The sequence below is a fragment of the Pagrus major genome, chromosome 5, assembly GCF_040436345.1.
Source record: "Pagrus major chromosome 5, Pma_NU_1.0".
In the NCBI taxonomy this organism is placed as follows: Eukaryota; Metazoa; Chordata; class Actinopteri; order Spariformes; family Sparidae; genus Pagrus; species Pagrus major.
The window spans coordinates 5527503-5547930 of NC_133219.1; the positions used below are offsets into that span (position 1 = coordinate 5527503).

General features: G+C 39.4%; 1 protein-coding gene across 1 annotated transcript; it reads left to right on the forward strand.

The window, feature by feature from the left end:
• Window positions 1–467: 467 nt before the first annotated feature.
• htra4 (HtrA serine peptidase 4) lies at window positions 468–18517 on the forward strand. Its single transcript, XM_073465447.1, has 9 exons — window positions 468–876; window positions 11824–11923; window positions 12003–12207; window positions 13664–13858; window positions 13990–14022; window positions 15199–15313; window positions 15433–15490; window positions 17128–17223; window positions 18343–18517. Exons 1-9 carry the CDS (start codon window positions 468–470, stop codon window positions 18515–18517), a joined length of 1386 nt encoding a protein of 461 aa, XP_073321548.1.
• Window positions 18518–20428: the final 1911 nt, after the last annotated feature.

Genomic DNA, 20428 nt, shown 5'->3' on the forward strand with positions numbered 1-20428 from the left:
TTTTGTATTATTATGTTAATAAAACAACATTTTTTGAAATATTGCATTTTCTTGTAGTATTTGAACGCTGAAGTGGCCCTCTTATGAGATAACAACACCAGCAGTGGCCCCAAGAAGTCACCCACTGGGAAGTTCCTCTGGGGGGCGGCAGTTTGAGACCCCTGCCTTGAGTCTACACTTGTAGGAAACATACCTACACTAAAACCTGTTTCAGCTACATTCCATAGAGGTTTCATAATGACACAGCATACATGATGGTGGAGCAGCAACCAGGATCAGCATGCTGCTACTAGAAAATAATTACTGGCCCTGAGCCATTCCCACGGGCTATGAAAGAGCAGCAATATATGTGGTGTTGTGTACCACAATGAACTTCATCGGTATGGACACAAGTATCGGGACGTTGTAGTTACACCTGCAGAGTCGACAAGGACAGGAAGACTGTTGTAAACCGATTTTATGTCATAATGGAGTTTGTGGTTTACTTCACTCTCCTCACCTCCGCAGCTCATGCAGGTGTGCTGAGAACAAAACAAACTTGCCCGCAGGTCTGCGATGCCTCTCAGTGCCCTTTCCCCGCGCAGGCCTGTTACTACGCGCAGGTGAAGGACAGATGCGGCTGCTGCGTGGTGTGCGCGGCCGGGGAGGGTGAAGCCTGTGGCCAGATCCCCTGTGGTGACGGGCTGCGGTGCGACTCTGTACGGGAGGAACACGGTGGGCGCCACAGCACCTGTGTCTGCGCCTCATCTGGCCCGGTGTGTGGCAGTGACGGCAGGACTTACCCCAGCATCTGCCGCCTGAAAGCCGAGAACAGGAGAGCGGAGCTCGGTGAGATCCCCCCGGTCATCTTCATCCAGAGGGGCTGGTGTGATTCAGGTGAGTGGTGTGACTGCCTTTTTTATATCTGTCTGGCTTTCTTTCTTTAATAGAATAGAAAATCTAGATATAGATATAATAGAAAATCGTCAGTTGCCGAAGATCATTCAAGTTGACATTAGGCCTAATGATGATTGTTATGAAAGTAGGCCTTAAAATTTGAATGCTATTACTACTGTCATCATTTAACTTCAGTTACTTCTGTTTCTACTTGGCTACTACAAATAAATAAATAAATAAATATTATTATTAATGATAATAATTTATTTATTTTATTTATGATAAAAATGTACCTTTGTACCAGATTACATTTTTAAAAAGTGAGCGATAAAAGACCAAATCTGAATGAAACAAAAACTTAATTTATTTTAATTTTTTAAATTCATAATAAAATAAAAATAAATTCATTGTATCCTTTTATTGTATTCTATTTTATTCATACTTTTGCATCTATACTTATCAGCTGTGAGTTACTACTTTGCAGGTCAAACTAACTTGTAACAGGTTCCATTCTGCTGCATAATGAGGAAGATTCATTTTGATACTCTCAGTACATTTTGCTAATCATGTATTTCAAGTACAATTTTGAATGCATGACGTGCACTTGTAACATAACATGTTTATATTGTGGATTTGCTTCTTTGTCTTAAAGGAATAGCTAAACATTTTGAGTGTTGTAGAAAGGGATGTTAATGATTAATTAGTTACTTACCATTGTAAAAAAAGTTGACACAAACACTTAAAAAATTCTTGGTACAAATTACAAATACTTTCATGTCAAATACTGTCTATCAAAATAAAATACAAAATACTGGTATGAGAAAATGTCGTACAAGTAATTTGTAATTTAAAAGATACAAACAGACACAAACTGATGTTATCACATTAGCCATTTAGTGGCCTCAATATGGGTTGGATTTTGTTGGGCCAGTTGTTGACGAGCAACAGACAGGCAGACATTTTGTGTAATTTACTGCATCATTCAAGTATCGTGTTAACTTGATCAGCTCTTTTAAATCCTAATGTAGCCTGTACTCATTTTGCTTTAAACAATGGTCATGTAGACTGAGGTTTTTAATCAAACATATTTCATACATTATTAATGGTTAACCGCTAATCGATTGTTAAGACAGCAGACTATCAATTAACGAAACTGCCTAAAATTTGCATTCCTAGTTGTAAAGACAAGGCCTGTCAACCTCACAGTGACAACAGGACGTCAAAGTCACTGCTCCTGCCCAGAGTTAAGCACATGTTGATTTTACACTGGTTTGAACGGATTAAACAAATGAGACATCTTGAAGATGAAACAGATAACTCAACTCCCGCCCACCCCCTACCCTTCCTTGTTCCTCAGAGGAACAATTACCAAAAACACAGGACAAAACGTGAGTTTATGCATTCATTTAGTTTATAATGGAGATGATAAAGCAGGTTAAAATGGTGCCGGTTGTAACATAGTTTGGAGTGAAGCAGCTGTGCTGATAAATCATGAGATCCTGTCTAAACATATTTATTTCAGAAGCTAAAAGTTTAATTCTGTTTTCTCTAGAGAGTTTCCTCTCCAGCTTTTAGTTTTTAGATGTGCCACAATATTTGTTACAGTACATTACTGCGTTCATAGAAATGTTTAAAATAACTGAAAGCAGCCTCTCTAATCATAAAATCTGAGTGTATGAACGGTGTGAAGCCGCCTGTGTAGGCTCATCTTACTGTCTCAATAATGTGCTCTTTAAATAGCAGGAAGCAGACTGCGCCTTTGACTTCAGACCAGCTTCTTGTTCCGCAGTCAGTGCGCCTGACCACGCCTCATTTTAACACCAACACGTCCAGGGGCGCACAGGTGGGAGCAAGTACATTTGCTATTTACACAACGCGGGTGCTGGGCATGAAAATGACAACTGCGTCGATCTGAAACTAGCAAAAACTCTTGTGCTGCGCTGTGCACCGCCTTGCGCCGAGCGTAAGATAGAGCCCTGAAAGTAGAGATGTCCTCACTAATACAATCATCACAAATGACAAACATGATGAATAACATGAGCAAGTGAGTGAGGAAGACTGTTAAACAGTCAACACATGCCGATGTTGTTTCTAATCATCTAATGATTACTTAATTAAGATTTCTACCTGGCCAAGGAGGTTATGTTAACACTCGTCTCCATTTGATTGTTGGTTGGTTTGTCAGCAGGATTACACTGAATGGATTTCATGAATTTGGATGGAGGATGCGTCTCGGCCCAGAATAGACCACATGCCACTTTCTTCTGCAGCTTAATGTCAAAATAAGACTCTGTCAGGTCACTGTGACTTCCAATGAAGACAGCTTATTAAGTGATGACAGGGCTGGCCAAACACGGCCCAAGTGGGACCTAACATAGAATCCGAGACCGATGAATTTGAAGACAGGGAATTCAAGGTGGTTTTCTTGCCGGGTTTGGCTCGTGGAAACCCAGGACCTAATGTTAGTCAGCTATTAGGACTTGCTAACATTAGCAGCATGATTAAACTAGCATGTGGTAACAGTCTAAGAGCAGCTACACTGCATAAACCACCTCAGTACTGGATTAACTGTGGTCAAACTGGCCGCATTTGGTCTTGGAGTTTGTCTTCGGTCCCATGTTCGCTTGGAGCCTGGTACAGTTAGCCACTGTTAGCGGTTACTTTAGGAACAAGAAAAGCCATCTGTTCAGGAAATCAGGATCAGGAAACTCCATTAGTCACCTGCTATGGCTGCTCTGCCTGTGTTCAGAGATTACTTATTTTCTTCATATATTGTTAATGCTGTGAATACCACAGACAAAACATTCAATGAACTATCACTGTATTGGGGCAGAGGGCAAACAAACTCAATCTTTGGGAAAGTAATTGCGGTGAAACAACTCTCTAACAGTGAAGAATAAAAACTTAAATCCATGTAACCCATGCTAGCAGTACAGAGAAACTAAACTGAAGATTGTGACTTCCAAACTGCAGTGTAGATGTCAAGAGGTTTGTTAGTACATTTCATCACCTTCAATCACTGCTGCTTAGTAACCAGGGTGATCTGGAAACAGACAGGCCAAAGGTGTTGGCATATCTACAGCTACTCTTTTTGCCTGATGTGAAATATGTGTGTGTGTGTGTGTGTGTGTGTGTGTGTGTGTGTGTGTGTGTGTGTGTGAAAGAGAAAGTACACAACCACCACTAATGTTTGCTCCCCAGGGTAGACCATAACACTATAGAGAAACCACTTGTATACTATCGTACAGCTATTATACTGAGATATTTTGAGTTCACACACAGGATAATGTATTAATTTTAAGTATTCCGAAAACCTTGTCAACAGCTTGTTAGATGTGGGCATTCAGTATTTAATCGTGTTAAAAGCCATGGCGTGTTCATCTTTGTTAAAGCTTTAAGAAACAATGTGTGCTGTAATTAAATACATTCAGGTTTTAATCATTTATCTCCGTATCTGTCAAAAAGAGCTGGGGTCAAAGCATTCTCAATTCCTTGATTTTACCGCAAAAACCTTGTGGATAAAAAAATAAAATAAAGAGGTGTTCAAAAAAAACTTAATAATTAACAAAAAAAAGCTCAGTTTTAATCATTTAAGGAATCTTAAAGGAATAGTTCACTCTAGAACGAAATTGAGTCATTATCGACTCACCCTCATGCTGATGAGAAATCCGGTGTAGTTTCTTATTCCTCAAAGTGCAGCTGGAGACCCGCAGGGGTACCATCCTGCAGCAAACATCCATTTAACGGGCATCAATTGTGCCCGAGACGAAAAGGTCCATAAAACTACACAAAAACTTTGTAATATTCCTCCATACTGCTCGTCTGCTGCAATCCAAGTGTCCTGAAGTGGCGACATCCAGAGTTTACTCGAAACGACGTCATTTAGTACATTTTTACAGCCTAAACAGTCACTATGCTATATCTGCCTGGAGGCACGCTCTGCGTTCACGCGAGTCTCCCTCACACCCGCATGCACTACGGAAGCCGCGCCAGACAAGATCAACAGAACTTGCGATGGATACACACCGGTATTAACATCCTGCTGTGAGTGTCACAGTTTCAAATCACTAGTGCAGGCAGATCCCTCTTGTGTTTGTGTGTCACTCCGTCGCTCACAGCTGGATGTAAATACCGGTGTGTATCTATGGCGAGTCCTCGTGGGATGCTTTGGCAACATTGTTGTAAAACTTTCATGCCAATAAAGCCCCTTTGAATTGAATTGGACAAATAAATGCGCGCTAGAAGAAAGGCTATCAGAGGATCACCAAAGTCAGTAGATTCATCCTCTGGGCACCATAAATGTCACCTCAATCTGTCCATTAGCTGGTGAGATCAAAGTCTAAAACTAAATGGTGACCAACTAACCAACAAACCGACATTACCATGCTGCTCACATGGTAATGTTGGTTTGGAACAATTTGATCACCCCCACCACAAACAAGCAAGATACTGAACCCCAAACTGCTCCTGATGTGCTGGTCGGCACCTTGCATGGCAGCCACTGCCATCAGTGTATGAATGTATGAATTACTGTAAGTCGCTTTGGACAAAAGCCTCTGCTAAAAGCCCTATGTAAATATCTTTAAATCTCAAATCATGCATTGTTTACATCTATGTTTGCAAGCTTACACTCTACTACTTAACTGCATTTGTAAGTCTGCTCTTTTGTTCTTGACTGCTGACACTTTTCCACTACCAACCAGTGAAATAAACTGACTGTATAAATGTGAAAAATGACACCTACATAGGGACCCACTCATAAAAACATTATTGCTCTCCTAGGGGCCTGCACAGGGTATCTTTAAGTACAACCCTGGTTCCAAAAACATTGATACGCTGTGTAAAGACAAAACACAATGTGATAATCCGCTAATCCTTTTTTGACAAATACTCAATTGAAAATGGTGCTATGGCAATATGTTTAATGTTCAGTAAATATATGCTTATTCTGAATACAGAACACAGTTTGTTGGCAAATGGTTGCACTCGGTTTTGACTTATGTTTTACATATTGTCCCAACTTTTTTGGAATCACTGTTATAGAACAAATTTTCCAACAAGATATCACAACTAAAAACTTGTTCTGTGGTTGGGAAGACCATTATAGGTTTAAAACATAAAACTTTTCTTTAAAATTAAACACATCTGAGATGTGATGTGTTGACATGTTCAAACTAGTGTGTGTTCTGCATTGCATCCTATCAGCAGATTTTAACTTCTGGGAGACACATAGGAAGACCTTTCAAGTATATGTGATATTTATCTGACAGTGTAATTGAGAGGATAGAGTCACGGGCTCTCCTGCCAACAGCGAGCATACTGTTGATTTGTTAGTAGAGCTTGCTCGCAGGAAAAATAGTTGGTGTTCTCCCACACTTGCTCTTGGCAATAGACTCACTGTCATTTGCATATAAGACTGTTTCTGCAGAGACAAGTTCATTTGTGCAACTGTGTAAACAGGGCATTGGTGAGAGTGTGGTCACTTCAGGACAGCGACCGTGTGCTTAAAGAGCAGAGAAGAACATTGAGTTGTCATCAGGGAAGACATTGCACTTTCTTTAGGTGATACAAACACAGGTGCCCACAGATAGCTGCGTTTTAAATGAAACCCAACTTGTTACAAGACTTAAACTGTTGAGGTTTGATCTTTAATTTTTTCTTAGCCACTCAAGCCTTCAACTCCTTTGATATCGATTCAAGAGTTTAAGGTAGTAAACTGTGAAGCATAGTGGTGGCAAGGCAGACAGTTTTATCACTTACTGTTCTGTTATCTGATCTTTGTTTTTATGAAGAGTGTTGTTTGTGCTTGCGGTAAGTCCATGATTTCAGTGAAATTAACCAGTAGAGCAATGACGTGCCAGTACTTGCCTGCAAAGTAAGACATGGTGTAAGTCATTTGCTCTGAAAATGCAGCCTGGAATTTGATCATAAAATAACAACTGGAGGGCAAATTAATCTGTCTAACCTCTGTAGTTTCTGTAATATCTTGCCAATTCTTAGCCCGTTAATAAGTTTAAATTTAACAAAAAAGAAAGGGTACTGTTGTGTGTGAAAGACTGACACGCACACACGTTTTTCTTCAGAACATACACTGCCTTTTACTTCAGTCTCATGTGTAGATCAACACTTCCTTGTTTCATTTGCGCGCGCTCCACAAGTAACGTAGCATCCCATAATAATCACACAGTCTGTTAAAGGTACCTTAACCACTATTTAACAACATACAGCAAACCCCATGTATCACGGTGTGACCATTAGAACATAACAGGTACATGACAAACTGAACACCACTGAATTGGTCTAAGGCCTGCACTATCTGTGTAAAATATTGTAGGCAATGGACTTAAAGGCAGGTTAAATCAAAATAGCGTTTACTGTCTCCAGTCCAAACAGCCAAACACAGGCGAGCTGCCAACTTAGAACCACTGGCAGATGTCAGCCAGACCGCTGACTGGGAACCACTGGTAGATGTTGGACAGCGACAAAGATGAGCAGCTGGGCAGTGGTGAAGATGAGAAGATGAGCAGATGGGCAATCGCAAAGATGTGCAGATGGGCAGCGGCAAAGAAGAGAAGACCAGGGAGTTGGATGTCAGGGAGACTGCATGTGGACGCCGTTTTTAAAGGAGGAACCTTGTTGGCTAGGCGGGTTCCCCAGAAAGGAGACTCTTGGGACCTGTCAGAGGTGTAACTAGTCTTGGTGCCGGGGGAGGCTAGATAGGAGGCTAGGCGGCTGGCCGCTAGCAAACATTGGAGCTGTTGGGAGGCTAGCTAGCTGGTGACTAGCAGACACTGGAGCTGTTGGGAGGCTAGCTAGCTGGTGGCTAGCAGACACTGGAGCTGTTGGGAGTCTGGCAAGCTGGTGGCTAGCAGACACTAAAGGCTAGCAGGCTCCATACTAAAGTCCTGTATGGGAGCCATTGGATTACAGTTTGTCTAATAAAGACTCTTAAAGCACAGCCACTTTGGACAAGAGTTCTGCTGTGCCTGGAGCTTTTCGAACCAGGGCTTAAAGACCAGCTTCATCCTAAATATAGCTATGGCCTTTAGCATCTCAACAACATCCATGTTATTATCCTTAACGCAAAAAACAAATTGTCCCAAATATCCTTAAGTTGAGTGTTGGTGTCTGCTGGGTCCATTTTGGTCAGATTGTTCTGTTACATTTTGGCAAAACTTGTGGTGAGGGGGGCGCCCATTAGGTCAGTTGGTAGAGCGGGCGTCCCATGTGCAGAGGCTTTGCTTTCGCTGCAGTGGCCTGGGTTTGAGTCTGGCCTGGGCCCTTTGCTGCATGTCACCCCCCCCTCTCTCACCCTGTTTCCTGTCATCTCTCTGAAGCTGCCATAAAAGGCCAAATTTAAAAAAAATAAATAAAAAAAATAAATAAAACTTGTCGTGAGGACCCAAATGCAAAACTCAGGAAGGGGAATCACACAGGACGAACTGACAAAGACATCAGGCAGCACAGAGACTATATATATATATATATAGAACACCGTCCGGCATGCAAGAGCAGCAGCGGCTCGGCGGCCTAACGGAGTACCGTATAAGCTTTACAAGAACACGCCGGATGTCCTAAGCTTTCTGTGGGTAGTGTGGCAGAAGTAAAGAATACCCAAGGCTTGGTGAAGGGCTGGCGGCGTGCTTATACCAAAAGAAAAGGATGCATCAAACATCAGTCAATTCCGGCCAATCTGCCTTCTCAACATCGAGGGGAAGATCTTTTTTCAGCATTGTAGCACAGAGGCTGTCTACCTACCTGGAAAGATATAAGTACATTGATACATCAACTGAGGAATACAAGTGTTCCAAAGCTAAACTTCAGATGACATTGAAGGACTCCAGAGACAAGATCATCAGTTCTGCTGCACTGCCCCTAGTAACTGGGTGGAAGTGGACACCATCCAATGCAGTGCAGCAAGCTACATCAGCGGAGTGAGACCAACTCCTTGCCACCAAGAGCAACCAACCCCCTGAAGGCAACAACGTTTTTCAGAGAAGGACAGAAAACACCAAAACATCCTTCCACCAAGCCGGAAGCAGGACACCTAGGCATGGCCCTGGACTGGAAGATGCTGGACATCGGCCAGGAACTAATTTTCCCACCAGAGATCGCCTCCACCAACCACAGGCCAGACTTGGTAGTCTCAAAGGCGGCTGAATGAACCAGCCAGTGGATTTGACTCAAGCAGAATGGGCTGGGCCCCAACTACCACTTAAGGGTGAATTTCGGAAGCAGTTGAGTACAGGAGACAAGCTGAGGGCTGATCATCCTGCAGTGGGCCACCCTTACAGAGGGTGTATAGTGTTAAAAGGCGGAAACACTCAATGATGCAAGGGCACGCTACTAAAAATGTGTCCTCTGCCCAACTGTCCCAGAGTTTTACCCTGGCCAAGATTCACCTCCCACACAACTCGAAGAATACTGATGGCGCACTGCTATATTGAGGCAGCAGAAAGCGACAGCGCCATAGACCAACAAAAAGCTGGTCTGAAGTCAAAGGCGCAGCATTCTTCCTGCTATTTAAAGGACGCATTACTCAGTAACAGTAACAGGCTGTACACACTGGATGCGTGTGCAGTGCTGCTGCATAGCGTTACCATGCACAACTATAAAATGTTCTCCGGCATAAATGATAACAGAATATATCCCTGCAAAATGAACTTACAATACTTTCAGAAAGTATTAGCCTTGCCGTCCTCTCATAAATTACTCAGCGATGGAGCACATGTACCAAAAATCTGTAAATGTCAGAGCAACTGCATCACCATCTGTGGCAAATATTACATTTTATACTTCTATAAAATCATACAAGTGCACATCTGTCGATCATTTTGTACAGAAATCACATTTTAAGCATACTTACCCATGCTCTTTAAATAGCAGGAAACAGACTGTGCCTTTGACTTTAGACCAGCTTTTTGTTGGTCTATGGCGCAGTCGCTTTCCTTTGCTTCAAGATAGTGAGGCGCCATCAGTGTTCCTGTTCACACCATATTTAAATACCAACACACCCAGGGGAGCATGGCCTTCTTGGCCTCTCGCTTGAAATCAGACCACTTTTTTATTAACTCCTCCAGAGTCTGTGGCTCTGAACTGGCGACTTCACCGCTTCTGTCACTTTCTGCCATTCCACTTGCTTCATGTTGTTACTAAAGCCAGATCGTAAGCCTCCAGTAATACTTGTATTTGTCTGTCAGTTTAATCAATCATTACCTAAAGTTTACAGTCTGTAAAATTACGCTTCCTGTTCTTCAACTACTTCTTTGCTTCTAACATTTCTCCTCAACACTAAATTATGACCCTTTATATGCAAACCAGGTAATTGGGGGCGTTTTTAGAGCCGATTATAGTTAATTGTGGGGATGGTCAGAGGGCTCGTGCACATGGTAAAATTTCAGGATGATTGATATGTGTGAGGAAAAGATGCGTGGGAGCAGACCTACATGGGGTTTTTATACATTTAACGAAAAGACTGCATATGCATGTTTCCTGTTTTGTGTGTACGCAGATTTCTACACCTGAATATATATGGGGCGCCGATTGTAAAGTTGCGCATGCTAAAATAAACAGCAACTTTTCAACACATTTAGCAAAAAAACACATTTAAAAAACATATGTTAATTTTAAAATGTTACTTTTGACCAGATTTACAGCAATATTTATGAACTTTGTGATATTTACTTCTCTTGTAAAAATATAATGTCAATGTTAAATCTAAATACAAAATCTAAATCTAAATGTTAAATATTAAATCTAAATCTAAATGTTAAATCTATATCTAAATCTAAATGTTAAATGTTAAATCTAAATCTAAATGTTAAATCTAAATGTTAAATATAAATATAAATGTTACATTTAAATATAAATGTTAAATCTAAATCTAAATCTAAATGCTAAATGTTAAATCTAAAACGACAGCGACAGTAGCCCTTTTCACAGACTTGATGTTTGGTGGGTCAGGATCTCAATCCCAACACATTATAACAGCATCCATATGATTATAAACAGTCAGTGGGTACATGTTTAGATTGACAGAACTCCTAGATTTAGATTTAACACTTAGATTTAACATTTATATTTATATTTATATTTAACATTTATATTTATATTTAACATTTAGATTTAACATTTAGATTTATATTTAACATTTAGATTTATATTTAACATTTAGATTTAAATTTAAATTTAGATTTAGATTTAACATTCATATTTATATTTAACATTTATATTTAGATTTAACATTTAACATTTATATTTAATATTTAACATTTAGATTTAGATTTAACATTTAGATTTTATATTTAACATTTAGATTTAGATTTAACATTTAGATTTAGATTTAGATTTAACATTTAGATTTAGATTTAACATTTAGATTTTGATTTCACAAATATTGCAGTAAATCTGGTCAAAAGTAATATTAAAAAATTCACATACGTTTTTTAAATGGGGTTGGGTGCTAAATGTGTCAAAAAGGTGCTGTTTATTTTAGCATGTGCAACTTTACAATCGGCGCCCCATAAATATACATAGAGTTTTAGACATTTGGCCCCTGGTCCTGGCGCACCTGGGTCTTAAAGGGAATGGGAGATGGAACCCTGATTGTTTTAATTTGCGTCATGCTCCTTACTTTGAGCCCAGACATGGAAGACATGGAAGTAAGCCTATATACATCTTGTGTGAATGTGATATTGTTGAAATGTACAAATTGGAACATATCCATGATTTGCAGCAATCTAAAATGCCAACATTTTATTTTGTCAACTACAACAAAGTTGTACAGAAGAATCAAAACCAATCAACATTGCCATCCATTGAGCTACACCACTAGTATGTCAAAAACACTTTGAATAAAGTTTTACAGATGTAATCTGTCACATTTTAGAGAAACTGAGTGGCCTAACCTGTCTATTTACTATCCTTTTTTATCTTGTATCCTCAAAGGAACACAGCATCCAGGAAGTATGCGCTTCAAGTACAACTTCATTGCAGACGTGGTGGATAAGATTGTCCCAGCTGTGGTGCATCTGGAACTTTTCCAGAGGTAAAACTAACTGAAGCAAGAAAATAACACCTTCAATAGTACAAAACAGCATTTGCCCATTTGCCCTTTCCCTTGCCAGGCTGCCATTTTCCAATGAGGAGCTCTCTGTGTCAAGTGGCTCTGGGTTTATAGTGTCAGAGGATGGCTGGATCATCACCAACGCTCACGTACTCACCAACAAACAGCGGATAAAAGTGGAGCTGAAGAGTGGTTCGCAGTATGACGCTACAGTCATGGACATGGATCAGAAAATTGATGTGGCGCTCATCAAAATCGAACCAGATGTGAGTGCCCACATTTCCCCCTCAACTCCACAGGGGCCTTAGACTAAAGTCTACCTTGTGTTTTACTTTGGCCTAGCAGCTTGTCATCAGAGGTTGACATCAAAGTGTATAAATTCCGAACATAAAGGGGGCGGATATTCCATAGAGAAAGTCAGCGAGGGCTTTTGCACACCAAAATTAGACTCTGTTCCCTAAAATGGTCAATTTGTTGTCTGACTTTCTCTGGGGTGGTATTGCCTTTTAAATTAAAGGCTCAGCTATTTTTTGTAAATTTGCGAGCGCACTTCTGAATAAAAACATGTCACTGCTCAGACATGCTCTTACACAGCCAGTTGCTTTGCATGGCAGAGGGAGACTGTACTTACGACCACTTAGTCAGACTCAGCATGAAGTTTATAATTAACATTTTTAGTACTGATCTGAATACAAGAATACCTCAAGATCGAGAGTAAACTACCATCACTGTATTTGACTGCCCTAAAGGTGAATGAATTTGTTTTACAACAACAAGGGAGTGGTGACAGCTTTACAATACCATATTTTTCTCTGGAAGGAGCTCTAAAGCTTGCCTAAAAGGCAATTTTCTCATACGGTGGATGAGCATTTGCCTCAGAGATAAGTGGCCTCAGCCTGGAATAGGAAGAGGCAGGCAGAGACAAGCTCAGGCTTGGTTTAGTTTAGTAAGAAAGAAACACATGTTCCTCACTCAAATTCAGCTTGAAAACTTTAAAACATTTTGATTTTGACCAACAAATAATGTTGACAAAATTGTTCAGAGAAAAATCTCCAAGAAAAACAAAACATGATTAAAATTCAAGTTCCACAATCATTTCTCAGGTGGAGGTGGAGCTGCAGGCAAAAATAATATAAATGATGGAAATTAACCTTGGGAGAACATAGTAGTAGTACTGATTTAGTTAGTAGTATTTATCCTTGTTTGTCAAAACCTGGCACTTACAAAACCCATACATGTCCTTTTGTAGACAAATTCTATTCATACTTTCATATGAATCAGCATAAATTAATTAAAGTAATAGTCAAAAAAGGACATCAGTACAAACAAAACAAACCATCAGTGCCAGTTTGGCAGTATATGTAAGGCAAAATTACTTTTTTTGAGTGCAATTTGCAGACTAATATTATGTTGGACAATGTTCAAGTCATCCTTTTCTTGTTTTTTAAATATTCTGATAAATATCGTATCATGGACTTTTTATTGTGATGATATCATACCGTGAGCTTTTGGTATTGTTACATCCCGAATCTATACTAACCCACAGATACTGTGTCTGGGGCGCTAGTTAGCCGGCTGACCTTGAATAATCTTTCAATGCCAAGGCCGGCTGGTGAACAACATCATGACATTATTTCACCCACCATGTGTCTCCGCGCCATTCATAAAATTGATCGTTATCCCACTCTGTCGCTCATCATTTCTCTTTGTAACTTGCCGCAGAATCCCCTGCCTGTTCTTCGTCTCGGCCAGTCATCAGACCTGCGCCCTGGTGAGTTTGTGGTGGCAGTGGGAAGCCCTTTCTCCCTACAGAACACCGTCACCACCGGGATCATCAGCACAGCTCAGCGCAACGGCCTGGAGTTGGGCTTTGAGAACTCTGACATGGACTACATCCAAACTGACGCCATCATTAATGTCAGTGAGAGCACAATTAACATTACAAACACAATCACTGCCTTTCTTGGTTCTGCATTTGATTTGAACTATACAGTTTTTGTTCTACTTTACAGTGAGTAAGGAAATGTTTTTGTTCTGTTAAATCACAGTACGGCAACTCTGGCGGACCACTTGTCAACTTGGTAAGAGGATTTATCGTGCTATATTGTATGAAATACATTATAATACTTGCTGTGCTTTCTGCTATGTAGACAATCTTTCTTGTTTTATTAATGATGGTGAGGACTGCGGTCATGATTTTTTTTTTTTAACACCCAAAAACTCCAGTCAGCTCCCTGAGGTTGAAGATTAAGCCTCCCTCACAGTATTTTAGGACAAGACCTGATTATGGGGGCTTTTGGATTGTTCCTGTTGAAACAAATCATACAGATGGTACATTAATTTATCAAAGTTGGTGCCACCAGCTTAAATTCCCTAAAAATGCAGCTCTTTCTAATGAACAGTTGCCAGAACAGTGAATTTTATTAATCACCCTTCACTATGAAAACACTGATAAGTGACTACAACAACCAAGACTGATGGTATTTGTTGTTGGTAAAAAAGAACAATTAATAGACTATGAGTTACAGTGCCTATAAATAGTTGGATGTTTTCCCCTTTTATTGCTTTTATAAATGGAATCATGATCAATATAATTTGGCTTTTTTGACAACAAAAAAAATACAAAAAAAACTTGGTTAGCTCAGTCAGTAAAGTAAAAATATATAATGTAAAATAAGTGATTGTGTATATTTCCACCCCCATTAAAGTTACTGACCTAATTCAACAGAGGTCCAGCCAATTGGTGCTAGTAGTAGTGACTGTAGTATAATGACACCTGTGTCTGAAGGTCCAGTCACTGGTTAATCAGTATTCCTGGTTACAATTACACCATGAGGACAAAAGATCACTCCAAGCAACTCAGTGAAAAGGTTAGGGGATGGATACAAAAACGTTTGTGCAGGCCTGATTGAGATCTATCCACACAGACTCAGTGCTGTGATTGAGGCCAAAGGTGCAGCTACTAAATACTGACTTGAAGTGAAAACTTCCGCAGTCACTTATTTTACATGATATATTTTTAATTATTAACAAATTATATTGACCATGATTCAATTGATTCAATGTATAAAAGCAATAAAAGGGAAAACATCAAAGTGGGGGAATACTTTCTACAGGTACTCTTATGTGCATTGGAGGGCAAAGAGGCGTAATACTCTTGCTGCTGTTTTGTTTCTGCAAGTAGCAAAGCTATGTTATCACTTGTAAGCACTTAAGACCACAATCTCCTGGCTCTCTTTCCATTGTGTGTTTAACAGGATGGAGATGTTATAGGAATAAATACTCTGAAAGTGGCAGCTGGAATCTCTTTTGCCATCCCTGCAGACAGAATACGGCTGTTCCTTGCTGATTCCTACAACAGAAAAGTCACCGGTGAGTGGGATCTAATGTTGGTGTTGCATATGTAGTCGCAGTGTCCAGGAAATACTATATGATCGCGTTAATTCATTCAAAAAATGTATTTAATCATTTGTTTATTCATTTGCCTTTAGGAAATACAGCAAAAAAAAAGAAATACATTGGTGTCCGGATGCTGCAGCTCACACCATTGTAAGTAAACATCAGAAGAATTCATCCATTGCATCCACAAGTCTCTGGCCAAACTGGATATCAGAATCCAACATGCCACCCATTCATTTCAGTGGAAACTGCTCATGAGCACGTGAACCAAAAAAGTTTTCTAGCTTCAAGTTTTATTTCTGCATTGCACATGTGCACTACTCCTTCCTGAACCCACCCCTCAGTAGGGATGGGTATCCTTAAGATTTTAACGGTACTACTACTCTCACCGATACTGCTTATCAATCCGATGCTTTAATGGTACTCTTTAACAATTTAAGAACAGAGTGAACAATTGCTTTATTTTCTTGTACTCTATATAAACATTCTTGAACACTGAGCCAGCACTATTCTGAACAATAACTATTTTAGTGTGTATATATGTCACTTATAAGTGATGAATGTCACCAGTAACAAATCGAGTGATTTTAAGAGTTGTTGCATCAAGAGGAGAAACTTAAACAACTTGGTGAAACAGCTATGGCAAATTTTATCTCATTGGTGCTTCTTGTAAATTTGGCATTTTGTACAATATATTAAGATGTTACTTTCCTCGTATAAAGTATGAGTTTCTTCGCAGCATTGCTATAATACCTGTAACTTCTTAGACTCCCTTAAAGAAACACTCAATTTTGATCCTTGTTGTGTTAGGAGAAACTGTATAAAGGTTGTAAGAAGATGTCTACAACACATTCTTAACTGGGCCTACTATTTGGGAATTTTTTTCTTTGTGTAAAACACATGTCCGTTTATTCTAATGATGTCGATGTAGCCCTATATTTCCATATAGTTGAGAGCGACTCATTTAATGTCAGCCATTGTATGTGCTATTATCTTAGTTATCTATATCCGTACTAACGTTGGTTAGGGTTACTTATCATAAAGACCCCACAAAGCTCATATTATGACTCGAACCCTGGTTTGGATGATGCTTTCACCCTGGCAGACAGAATTCATGACCGCATAGGTAGACATTCAGCTGACTAATGGTTACTAACAGCTTTCAACCCATTAATAATAATTATTATAATTTCCTCTATCTGCAGTTTGAGGAGTCCCATCAACATTTTTATTGCTCTCTCTTTTATATTGATTGTCTATGGAGAAAATGATTTTTGTTGCTGTAGTATTGCAAGTGGCCACTGGGACAAATTAATACATCCAATGATTGTAATAAGGCCATGCAGTGCTTCAGGCTACATGCTAGCATCAGAATGCTAACATCCTCGCTGGTATGATGTTTACTATGTTTACCATCATATTTTCGCATTTAAGCATACTAACATTTGCCAATAAGCACCTATTTTTTGCGTGGAATATGTTTTACATTGATACATTTCTGATGATGATCATCATGCAATGTGCCTATGTATGGTTGAGACCAGCTCCATCTGAAGTGTCATGAGAAAGCCTCTTCTGTGAATTGGTGTTATATAAATTAAATTGAATCAATCTCTAAAATGAAACATCAGAGTTGTGAACTGGTAATTGGAATTCTCTAGATATTTTCCAAAGAAAAAGAGCATTCCTGTCGTTCTTAAGGCTGCATGTTTCTTTCTTAACATAATTTCAATCCAATTTGATTTGTTCAGTTGAAATAGACTGCGTTGTATGTTTCTCTTTTCCAGTTTGATCCAAGATCTCAAGGAGCGTAAGGCTGAATTTCCAGATGTGAGTTCAGGGGTTTACGTTTATGAGGTAATACCTGGAACAGCTGCATCCAGGTAAGAGTCAATGGATGATGATTGGCTTTTCTTATACTGGCTGACTATTGAAGTCCCATCACCTTAATTAATTTATTGCTCTGCAGTTTCCTTCACCTTTCCTTCACCAAGTAGGACAGTGGGTTTTCTTATAGGTTTCTAGCTGGAAACAGCTGCTTGCTGTGACTTGAAAAGAAATGAGTAAAAGTGGATTTTTTGGGCTGGAATACTATGCCAAGTGAGCTAAGAGATGTTAAACTGCTCTGTAGAAATAAGGGAACGTGATAATTCTGTGTGGGTCCATCATTTATGGTGTAGTCACACCAAACACAATATCTGCCTTGTGTTACTCACATATGATCTTAGGATTATTTGCTTTTATTCACGTTACTGCCACACGTGTTGCTGCAAGTGTTTTCTGTAGGAACACATCATAAGAGCGATGGTTTTCATGTTATTCATTTGATCTATTGTCGATATAAAAATATTGACTAGTGCAGCTTTAATATCATCAGTTTTTACACTGGAGTTTAGTAGTCTATGTTGCATATATTGTCACAGAGACTTTCCCATCCAGCTTTAAACAGCATACAGCAGTACTCTACCATATAACCAGTACAGCAGAGGAAGTCGATTTACCATGACAATGCTGTATTGTCCACCATACTACTCCTCGCAGCCCTCACTATTGTCTGATGAAACCAAAATGTAGTCTTTAATCTAATACAGGAAAAGACTTGTCTATAGGGTCATTAGCCGTGTTTCCAGCATGCAACATGGCCAACGCTAGCTGACATGCAAGAACAATTACAACTTGCCCTATCGAAAGTAATTCCTTAAGACCTCTAAAGTTTGTTTACCTCTAGCCTGTGTTTACTTCCACATCCATGCGTGAAGTAGCCACATCCTCTAACCAAATTACGCTTTACGTAGCCTAGTTCATTCGCTCAAAACAGTTTATGGAAATGCATTTTCTTTTTTTTTTGCAAACTTTCAAAAGTTCACTTAAAATTTGCTTGACATGTTATGGAAACATGGCTACTGTTGTTTACCTGAGGGTGTGAGATCTACCCAGCTGAGGTAGATGTGTTTAAGTAAGGTTTTATATGTGAGTGATATATGCCATTGTTTTTTCCACAGCGCGGGCATGATTGATCACGACATCATCATCGCCATCAACGGGCAGCCCATCCACACAGTGCAGGAAGCTGGCGAAGCCATCCAGAGCGGTATCCCACTTTCAGTGGTGGTGAAACGAAAGGATAAGGATGTATCGCTAACCATCATTCCTGAAGAAAGTGACAAATATCACTGACTATAACTGTCAACAATTAAAAAAAAATGTACTAGTACTTTACTAGCTGCCATTTCACACAAGGGTTCAACAATCAAAGAGGAAGAAATCATCACAGGTAAAGATAGAAATTTCTACACCCATGACATCAAGCAACTAGACACATCATATTTAGACTGACTGAGGCAACATGTCCTAGTTTTAACACACTTTAATGCTGACAATCTACAGTAATATGCCCATACAGTTTGTATTATATTTTTATGGTATAAGGAAATGAAGAGAATTAATGACTGATGTAAAATAAGATGAAAACAGGTGTGTAGACCAAAGAAAATTACTGTAATATTGGTACAAAAACACCTGGAATGCAATGAACATCAAAAGCTAGAGGTTAAAGATTTGGTTTTAACAAATTCATACAGATAGTTGTGGTTTTATTTGCCCAGGTTTTAAGAAATCCATCTCTAGGTAAGGAGTTCCATTTGTGGTACATTGAAACATGATACTTCTCAATTGGCTTGAGAGACAATATATCGATCGCTCTGGATAGGCCTCTGTTGACAGTGTGTTCTGTGGATTATCCAGAGTAATACATTCATTGGGCCTCATGCAAGAACATTTTCAGATTGTTACCCTAAACTTACTTGTTTTATATGAGGTTTATTCCTTCAAGTGTTCCAAGTCAGATTCACCAAACTTTCTTGACTGGACATTGTTGTAAATACCACATTTCAACCTAATATCAGCCATTCATGAGGAAGGGCATATTCATGAGATTTGATCATGAGCATAATAAACACCCCTAGCATTGCCATATAAGGTTGCCTGTTCCGCTCAGTTTCCGAGCTGTTGTCATTCACAAAAATGTCACAACAGAGTTGAAAAACAGGACTTTCACACTGCAGAGCTTCAAGATCTGCTCTTGGACATCCATAGAACAAAACATAAAAGATACTGCAATGTAAGTAGTGGTATTAGTGCACACGAATCAAGTGGAAGATATGAATATTGTATTATTGATAAATTGCTTAACTGTGGTGGAAATAAAGAGGGAATCTTTTGACATAAAGTCAGACGCTAAAAAAAGGTTGTTCTGAAGTAAAGTGGTCTATAACATGACAGGCAGTCGTGTGACAGGCACAGAGATAATAGAGAAGAGAATATTATAGCTTGTAGTAGGTGATGTTACACTGTTAGTGCAACAGAGGATGATACAGGACAGAGACCTGCAGAAAGACAACAGCTGTGGGAGAGAAGTTTCACATCTTCCTTCAGTATTAGTTATTAGAATGCATATTGAACAGATTATTTCCTCCACCATTCCCCATTTCATCATTCAACTCACTATCATAATTCTGACTGATCGTATACGGTAAATATTGATATCTGATAATCATTTAATCTAAGTCATTATGTTAGTATTTACTCAGTTAATAAGTATTTTCATTTAGACCCAGTCGTTCTTCTGTGTATTCCTTTGAAGTGGGTCAATTTAAGTGCAAAATCATTGAGATTCCACTACATCACTTCTCTGTCTCTGCCATTCTTGTGCCGTTAGCTTCCTAACTTTTGGTATCATATTTGCTGAACTTTGTGGAAGACTTCCGTCACGGGCAGAGTGAATGCAGGCACGCAAGTACGTAGGGAGGCCTGTCCAATCGTTTCATACTGGCCAAATTAAATGATTGGATGGGCTTATTAGAGGCCTGTGACAGCCAAAGGCACCATTCTTTATTTAAAATCTTTTATGTGTCAGAGTATTTCATTTATCGATTGCAGTTGGGATGTTAAGAGATTTCATACAAAAATAGCAAAAAAAAACGCCTCTAGGATAACTTACCAACCCTAGCTGTAAATGTTTCAGCTGCTGTGTTGAAGTTTGCCTATACAATCATAAAAACCTCAAAGTAAATTGGAAAAACATAACAG